Here is a 9,616-nt window from a genome sequence, read left to right on the forward strand (position 1 = left end):
ATCTTCATTACAGAGGGTACCTAGGTCTCAGGGGTGGTATTTTGGGTTTGTAATGAATACAGTAAACCCCTGGTTTGTAAATAAAAAGTAGCAGGACTCTTTGTAAATAACAAAAAATGAGTAGTACTGTGGGTTTGTAATTAATAAAGTAGCATTACTCCTGCTTTTGTAAATAAAAAAGTAGCGGTTCTCTGGGCTTGTAACGAAACAGTAGTGGTCCTCCAGGTTTGTATCCCATACCCCTTAATACTATTACACTCGCTTTACTGGTTCCGTGCTACCATACTCCTATAATTGCCCAGCCCCCCACCTATTTATGAACATGCCCAAGTATCTATAACTATACTTTTTGCCGTCTTGGTTGACTATGCCAAATGAAGTGTGATGTGCTTGATTTCTCTTTGCCTCTGTCCTTCTCCCCCCCAGAGCAGAGCGTTGAAGACACAGAGATATGGGGTAGCACTGTGCTGAGTCAGAGGCTCTCAAATCACAGATTGGATAGTCCATAGTCTGCAGCAGTGGTGCGTGACCCCCTTGAGGGTCGTTGTGAATTCCTAGAGGTCACCAAAGGACCCCCGCAGCCCTCTGTGCCTCTCTCCCCCCAGCAGGAGGTCAGGGGGGAAGCAGTCTGAAGCTCTGCTCCGTTCAGCCCGGCTGGTGATGTTGTAGATGCATATCCATAATCGGGCACCTACAATGTCATAATCCAGGCTGAACTGAAAGGAGAGAGCGGACTGCTTTTTCTGCTGGGGGTAGATACAGGGAGGGAAAGAAAGAAAGAGAGAGGCACGGAAGGAGGGAGAGATAGAGAGAGAGGGAGAGAGACACGGGCTGCTGCTGGTGTGGTGCAAGTTCGTTTCTGTATTTTCAATCAGAAGATTAACGCTGTTCAGAAGCAGGGACCCCCACAGAGTGAATCCTCTGTTTTTGGGGCACCGGGAGGGGGGGCGTAGTGCACTTTTAAATGTAGAGGTCGCGGCTTAAAAAAAGATTGCGTATCACTGGTCTACAGTACACACTGTGTATCACTTTGCACTGCACTGCTCCTGTAACTCATGCTTTCTCCCCCTCTAGGCTCGAGACTCTCCCGCCCGGTTAGCCAACGGGGTGGAAAAGCTCCCAGAAAGAACTCCCAGGCCGGACCGTCCAAGAGCCCGGGACAGGCCCAAGCCAAGAAGGAGACCCCGCCCCAAAGACCCCAACCAACCCCCAGGGGAGGCACGGAGGTCTCGCTCGGCCCCGGCTCAGAGCAGCGCTCCTCCCCCACCACCTCCCACACACACCGTCCAACAGGAAGGATTCCTCTTCAGGAAACATGAGTTGGAGGGGCCCAGCAAGAAGGCCTCAAACAGGTGTGCAAGGCCCTCACTTAGGCCGCGCTTATAGTGCGCGCGATGGCGAAGCGACGGGTGACATCACCCGTTGCTGCTAGCAAAAGTTGTATTTCGCTTTCCGGAGACGTAGCGGGCGACCAGGTCTTTGATTGGTTCAGAGGCTGTCACATGTGGCGGCAGCCTCTGAAAAATCAAATTTGACCGGCTTCAGAAATTCGCGTCGCACTTACTATAAGCGCATGCAACGGCGGGAATACATTTGTTTTGCCGCGCCGTCGCCAGCACTATAAGCACAGCCTTACCAGCATACAACCTGCGCATGCTCTGTAGTACTCGGCTCAATGGAGGACAATCCCATTAAAGTCTATGGGGACAGCTGATCTATTTAAGATGGTGATCCTATTGCAGTCTGTGGAGGCAGCTAATGTCTGTAAGAGGGCGATCCTATTGTAGTTTATGTTGTCTTGCTTGCAGTTTGGGGAGTGCCAATAAGATGAGTAAGAGAGGTTCACAAATAACCCTACATTTTTATTAGTAGCCATTCTGTTAAATTGTATTGTATTGTAAGTCTTTATTTATATAGCGCCAAAAGTGTACTCAGCGCTTCACAAAGAGTACAGTACAGGGAATTATAATTATACAATAAGTGCAGCAAAATCAGACAATAGGAAAGGAAATCCCTGCCCGAAGAGCTTACAATCGTAAGAGGTTTGAGGGTAATTTACAGAGACAGCAGGGGAGGGAGTAAGTGCTGTAGATGGCAGGGCTTGGTCACGATGGGTGGTATAAGTGACTGTGGGGCAATAGCCATGCGTGCAAGCTATTGGGATGCTGGATTTGTGGGGTGAGTTTTAAGGTTAGTCAGTGTTAAATTAAAAGGTTAACACCATTTACAGGGGAAGAGATGGCAGGGAGGCGTAGGTGAGATCAGGTGTGTATGTCTGGCTTCAGGCTTAGGGGAGATCCCCAGCAGCAGGAAGGAGTAGATAGAGGGTGTGAATAGAGGATTTGTGTGGGTGTTTTTTTTATTGAGGGGTAAAGAAGTTGTTGGGAGAGAGGTGTATAAATAATGGTGCAGTGGGGAGTGGGAAGGTGGAGAGAACAGGGACATTCACCAAGGAGTGAGGAAACAGTAAACTGAAAAAGCAATAGGGAGGGCATAGTGAGATGCAGGAGGAGAGAATTCCCTGTTATTGGAGGGTAGGAAGAGAACAAATAATCACAGCTTTAAGAAAGTAAAGTTCTCACAGTTATAAAGTTGTTGTTCAGAGTCCAGATCTTGCTCCAATCTTCACCTCCAATTTCAACTCCAAGATTAACTTCACACACTTTGATGTTACACAGCTATATGGCTCACACCCAAGGTATCCTGCCTTAAGTATTCTAAAACAGTCACATTGACTAACCATTAAGGATGGGGTCTGCCTAATCAACTCACACACCAAATTGTTAATTACATTTAAGGATCTTGCAAATTGATTGAAGGAGACATACCAATGAATACATTTTAAAATCTGTAGCTATTGATAGTAGTAGAATCCAGCTCACACATACATACCTGTTTGAAGAAATAAGTCCGAAGTTAGTCCAGATATTCAGAATGCATCCATGATTAAAGATATAGAAAGAAAACATCCAGAGATTATAACTCCAAGATTAACTCCACACACTTAAATGTTACACTTTGATGTTACACAGCCATGGCTGTTGGCACTAATGATCACTAATGGCTATCGCTGATTAGTGAAAAACCCTAAAGGATGATCTTATTGTAGTCTACGAAGGCAACTGATTATGTGAAGGAGGATGATCCTATTGAAGTACACAAAAGTGCTTTGTGCCAGGCTTTTAAGAGCATGTATTTAAGTTTGTGGAGGCAGGTGATGCGTTTAAGATGTTGAATGACATTTAAGAGGAGAATCCAAATAAAGTCTATGAGAAAGGAATGTGTGATTGCCATTATCACTCATTAATACCTATTCATATGAATGACAGTTAACGAGTAATGGCTATTGCACTTTAATATATTTCTGAGTGGAAACGGTTGATACTAACTTTAAATAGCGCTCCTATATAAGGCCTCGGTCCCGCTGCGCTCGTTGGCGCGGGCGGCGGGTCGCGAGTTCCCCACCAGCAGGGGAATCCTCGCGAGCCGGTCCCGGTCCCCACTGGCTGCACAGAGCACTACACGCTGTCGCGCGTCAGCCGCTGGAGACACCAGAGAATGGTGTTTCCTAGCGTTGACGCGTGACGTGTGTGGCTGTGAGCCAATGGGGAGGGGAGGCTTCGGGAGGAGGAGAGGCTTCGGGGAGCGGGGAGGAGTGTGGAGTGAAAGCAGGTGAGTGCCTTTCTCTGTGTGTGTGTCTGAGTACGTGCCTGTCTGTGTGTGTATGTGTCTGAGTGCGTGAGTGCCTGTCTGTGTGTGTGTGTGTGCCCGAGTGCCTGCCTCTGTCTGTGTGTGTGTGTGTGTGTGTGTATGAGTGCGTGAGTGCCTGTCTGTGTGTGTGTGTGTGCCCGAGTGCCTGCCTCTGTCTGTGTGTGTGTGTGTGTGTGTATGAGTGCGTGAGTGCCTGCCTGTGTGTGCGCGCGTGTGTGTGTGTATGAGTGCGTGAGTGCCTGCCTGTGTGTGTGTGTGCGCGTGTATGAATGAGTGCCTGCGTGTGTGTGTTTAAACTTACCTTCCAGCTCCAGCCCGAGTCCGTGGAGGGAGGGGGGGGAGAGTAGCGGGTCCCTCCGCTCAAGCCACGCCCCCCCTCCCTGTCAAACCGTCCACCTCCCGCCCACCTCCCGATCCGGCTCCCGCTCCCTACAGACCGCAGATCGCGGTCTGTGTATCTCAGCGCACCGCCTGTCAGCAGCGCAGGTGCGCTGACTCTGGGAGCGGGGCCTTAGCCTAAGGCCTCGGCCATGTTACTTGCTTGCTGGCGGAAGCGTGCTGAGGCGCGCTCCCGCTCAGCACTGAGCCCCTACAGCCGCAATTAGAGCGGCTTTAGTAGGGGCTCACCTGCGCTTACGCGCGCTTGCGGAAGCGCAGGTCTTGGGGGAATTTAAAATTCCCCCGCTTGCCGGCGAGACAGGCCGGTCACGTGAGCGGTTCGCCCAATGAGGGCGAACCAGCTCCGTGACGTCACTGGCCCGCCCCCGGCCAGTGACGCGACCGCCCCCGGACCGCCCCCTGACCGCCCCCTGACGGCTGCTGAGAGCGCTTGCGGTAAGCAACCGCAAGGCCAGGGAAAGCACCCGCTTTCCCTGCGCCTCAGCACGCCAGCAGGGACCGTGGACTCGGCCTAAGACAGCGATGGGCAGGGGCAGTCCCACCGAAGACCAGTCGTTTATTGCATATTGCGATACCTTTATATGTACCAACACGAGAGCCCTTCATGGATGTAGTTTGCATGAGTCTCAAGAGACCTCACAAATCTCTGTTTCAGATATATCTGTTACTCTAAGCATCAGGGTATCACCATACCACATATTTACAGCCACGTCTTGCTGGGCCGGTCCCGGTAATTGGTACTCTGGGTATCGTGCTATGCACAGCGCCATTTACACTGCCACCAATCCCCAGTAACTGGATTAAATATTTCTTTATTTGCACCGAGTGCCTAGGCCTTCCTTCCCACCTATGTGATTTTGTGGGGATTTTGCAGGACTGTCCCCCTTGGCCCGTGGGCACCGGCACGTTTATATCATCATTGTTATATTGATTGTGTGCCAGATCAGCCATCTCTTAGTGATAAATATATACACCACCTGCATCTCCCACAGGTCCTGGGTAAACCTTTACTGCGTGTTGAACAAAGGGGACCTGGGGGTCTACAAGGACGCCAAAAGCCAGAGCTCAGGGGCCACGCACGGAGGGGAGCCCCTCCTGAACCTGCACGGAGCCTCCAGCGAGGTTGCCAACGAGTACAAGAAGAAGAAGTTTGTTTTCAAGCTCAAGTGAGTGTTCGGGGATCAGTGCAGGAGCAGCAGGAGTCCGCATGGACCGCGGGTTTATAACGGGGATCTTCTCTTCTCTTGTAGATCGACGGACGGGAGTGAATTCCTCTTTCAAGCTAAAGACGAGGTAAGGCGACTTCTCTCCTCCCTCTGGATTTTGTGTAGCAAAATACATTTTGGTTTAACATTTGACACCGAGAAGAATGTTATCCTGTGTCTCTTTATATTAGTGTATTAATGAAGTGTATTCCTATTTTTCCTTGCTTGGGGAGGGTTCATAAGATGAGTTAGGCCCCGATTATAGTTCAGGGCGCCGCGAACATAAATGTGTGTTCCTCAATGAGGCCACCCATAGTGCGCACGAGCGTGCAGAGCGACCGCACGCGAATTTTGAAAATACCATTCAAATAGGTTTTTTTTCCGCGCGACGGCTGCGTCACGTGAGCAGTTCAGCCAGTGAGGGCGAACCAGCCACGTGACGCGTCCGGCATGCCTCTGCCACGCCTCCCGCTCGCCTCCAGCCTAGTGCATGTTTTGCGCACGTGACGTCACACGATCCCGCGCGCATTCACTATAATCGCGGCCTAAGAGCTGTTCACAAATGACCCTACGTTTTCCTTAGTGGGCATTCCATTAAATGGCCACGAATGACCATCGCTGCTTAGTGAATAACCCTAACTGAGACTTTCCCACACTCTCTGGCCCCTGTTCAGTTGCTGAAAAGCCACTTTCTAGCATTGAAGAAGAAGTCAGCCTTATTCAAATGAATGGGGTTCAAATCTTCTCCCCATGGCAGGGAACCAGCGTCACAGCAAATACAATAGGGGTCTTTGCATCTTTCTTTCTCTCTGTGCATGAATCACACACTTTGTGTCTCGCTAGGTTTCTCTCCTCTCTTGTTTTTCCCTCATTCTCACCTCGCTTCCTTCTTCCTTGATTAAAACCCCTTCTTTCCTCACGGCGAAGATCACAGTAACACATGTGGTCAAATTTACCAAGCCATGGTACCCCATAAGACTGCTTCAAGCATGGCTTGGTAGATATGACCCTTTGTTCTGGCCCAAGCACACGCTGATAGATGCGTAGGGACTGGCAGGTTAACTCAACCCCATATATCAAGCGAGGGAACCTTCTTACTTGCTGAAGTGTTTATTTGGGGCAACAACATACAAATAAAAAAGGGGGGAAAGTACTCAGGGAACACTGGGACATGAGAGCGATGGAGGGGAAGGGGAGCTATGGAGGAAGTGGGCTAAATGCAAGATAGGGGATAGGTAAAAATCAGTAACTTTACCAGGATAGGAGAGATGACTGCTCAGGATGGCTGCTGGTACTAAGAGACCGCATGCTGGTCTGGGTTGATGGGAAATTAATTGGGACAATACCACTTGGCAAGGGGAGGGGGAGCAGTCCATCCTGGTAAAAGGCAGGGTGGGTTGCCAAGGCAATTGGCTGAAGCCAAGAAACCCACAAGGGATCGCAACATTGTTGCCTCAGCTAGGCTGGGGAGCGCTGGCAGCCTGAAGGCAGAGACACACAATCCTGTTCCAGGACACCATGTATGTCCCTTTCAAGTGAACAGGTGTCTTCCCGGCCCGTAAGGTATCTGATGGAGTAACACTGCATAGTAACTATGGCCCGGAATCTTAGAGATATAGATGTAGTAAGTGTTACTGTCTTCTGCACCGCGGACAAACAAGCAAAAGTCTGCTGCAGCAGCGACGGCGGCGACGACAGTGACACGAGCTGCAGGAGGTCCATGCTTCTGACCCCCCACACACATATAGTGACACAGACGACGAGGGGTGGGGAGGGGTAGCTGGACCGCACCACACCACCTGCGCCTATCAAAATACTGTCTGACTCCTAGTATTTTATATTTTTGGTCGGCCCTGCAAATTAGCCCTGCTCGTTGAATAAATATAGAACCCTATGGTAGGAAGAGATGAGTATTGAGAAAAAAACCGCTATGGGCCCTATTCAACAAAGTGCAATAGCACCGATTTGGCACTACCGCACGGAAAGTACTATAGACTTTAATGGGACACATCGCACTTCAGTAGCTCTTGTATTTGACATTTGCATGTCATTACCCAGAGTTCCTGGCTGCAGGTGAAGCACACTATTCTGTGTGATTATGGGGTAAGACAAGTCTGGGGACCTATGTGAGACATGCAAATGTGCTCATACAGGTGTCTTTTATCATTAATGTACACTATACGGTGGAGGGTTTTTGTAACGTGTTTACTCCCCATAACTTGTTTGTGTAGGAGGAGATGAAAAACTGGATCACAGCTGTATCCACCTGTGTCTCTGAACATGCCGAGATAGCCAAATGGAGTCAGACCCTCCTAACTACCTCCTCCACGGATGAAGGAAACGTGAAGCGTGAGTCTGACCGCAGGCCCAGCGCCGGCGGCAGGAAGAAGTGAAGCACTGGCGAGCAGGAGCCTTAATATACGCCCATCCATACTCCTTCCGCCTGCGGGCTGAGCGGGGAGAGGACCTTAACAGACACCTGGAGAGACATCCCTGGCAGAAACTCGGGATCATAACACTTTCCCATCTCTACGCCCTGATGTCTATGCAGTGCTGGACAGTATTGTTCCATCCCGAAACTATTTCGTTTCTCCAGTTCCTCTTTTTGTCCCAGAACTTCCATCCTTCAATAGTCCTCTTGACTCCACTGGGATCGTGGGCGAGGGGGAGGAGGGTGTATCTTTTTTAGGGGTCTAGTGAATATGCATATTCACGGGCACAATTGTATTATCCTACAGTATAGCAACTGGCCTGCATCCTTAGTGGGACAGACGTGGTTGCGAAGGTGATGTTCATGAATCGTGTGCACAGAAACACTGGGGTATCGAGTTTGGGAGAGTAATTCTTGTTTTCATGAGCAAAATCTTAACTTATTTCCTTTCGAAGGTAAGGATCCTTAGTGGCTATTTATTGAGAGCACATGTTGGGTATTTGGGAGTTGGGTTTAAAAAAAAAAAAAAAAAGACTCCTAAGGTTTAACCTTAGAAGAAGTTTTTCCAGATGACTTTGTGCAATGTCTTGGGGTTCGAAAATGGAGCTGGGTTGTTGATTTCCATAGGTGTCTGGGTGTTGAGTTTGAAATCACTGGTCGTTATGGGGTTTGGGTTATATGAGGTCTTTGGGACGGACTACACCATGTTGGTTAATGTCTACTGCCTTTTCATTTGGCTCCATGACAGTAATTCGAATACAGGTTACAACCCAACGTAGCCACACAAAGGAAGTTACAATGTCAAAGCACTCATTTTAACACGCAGGGCATAATTTCGTTTTAAGATCAGCCTAGCACTTTTTCAAACTCACACCGAATAAATGCCTTACACCGATCAGCAAGCCCTACTAAAAATGTAGCTTAAGAGCAAACACAAAAACCGAATAGAAGCTCCAAGAGTGCAAATTATAGAAGAATACAGCAATTAGACCGGAGTCTGTGTGAAGGGGTTTAAAGGAAGGAGGTCTGTGATAATGCAGCTAGCAATACAGAGGGCAAAACAAGGAACTAGTCAAATAACGGATACCTGTATAGCTTTGAGAGAATTCTCACTGGGTGTCTGCCTCAGTTCTTAGCCCCTTGATCCAGCCGTCTGTGTGGAGGAGCATTACTCACGGTCGTGCACCGTCATTTATGGTTCCAGCTGATCTGTGTAGATCAATTCTGCTGCTCCAGAATCACCTCCACAATCCCCAATGGCATCCACTCGATCCCAGATAGGAAAATGGAGAGGTGAACAGATCAAGGTACTGCCGCTCCGAGGAAAAACCGGGGAAACTCACCAGAAAAATGAGGTAAAATCAATTTATTAAACTACATAAAAAAACATGAACCAAACAAAATTAGCTCCTCCTCCCACGCGTTTCACACAGTATAGTCCATGAAAAAGTGAAACGCGTGGGAGGAGGAGCTAATTTTGTTTGGTTCATGTTTTTTTATGTAGTTTAATAAATTGATTTGACCTCATTTTTCCGGTGAGTTTCCCCGGATTTTCCTCGGAGCGGCAGTACCTTGATCTATTCACCTCTCCATTTAAAAATGTAGCTTGCCCTAAAATAATATACATCCACATATATATCTCCATAATATATATCATACTGGCAAATTTCAGCAAAAGGACCGTGATCAGTAAACCATAGGGAAAGTAAAGGGGAATTTGTAGAGGTACAATATTTTTTTGGCAGTGGGACTGCAAAGAATTAGTGCCAAGGATCTGTATTCTATTTTCTGCTTTTTAGTGATTGCAAAGGTACTTCTAAAATAAAAAAGCACATTATCCCTCCCCCCCTCACCTTTTATTTTATTCCAG

General features: G+C 48.5%; 1 protein-coding gene across 6 annotated transcripts in view; it reads left to right on the plus strand.

The window, feature by feature from the left end:
- SPTBN4 (spectrin beta, non-erythrocytic 4) overlaps window positions 1-9,616 on the plus strand; it is a 133,654-nt gene that overhangs the window by 119,989 nt on the left and 4,049 nt on the right. For 4 of the 6 annotated variants that reach the window (XM_075606983.1, XM_075606986.1, XM_075606984.1 and 1 more), the window contains 4 exons: window positions 1,075-1,352; window positions 5,103-5,276; window positions 5,361-5,403; window positions 7,547-8,320. In XM_075606983.1, the coding sequence (XP_075463098.1) occupies window positions 1,075-1,352; window positions 5,103-5,276; window positions 5,361-5,403; window positions 7,547-7,708 (657 nt within the window). In that variant the 3' untranslated portion in view covers window positions 7,709-8,320. Of the gene's footprint in view, window positions 1-1,074; window positions 1,353-5,102; window positions 5,277-5,360; window positions 5,404-7,546; window positions 8,321-9,616 lie in introns of those variants that run through there. The other 2 variants (XR_012802532.1, XR_012802533.1) reach the window with 1 other exon arrangement.

Source organism: Ascaphus truei, chromosome 7 (assembly GCF_040206685.1).
Source record: "Ascaphus truei isolate aAscTru1 chromosome 7, aAscTru1.hap1, whole genome shotgun sequence".
In the NCBI taxonomy this organism is placed as follows: domain Eukaryota; kingdom Metazoa; phylum Chordata; class Amphibia; order Anura; family Ascaphidae; genus Ascaphus; species Ascaphus truei.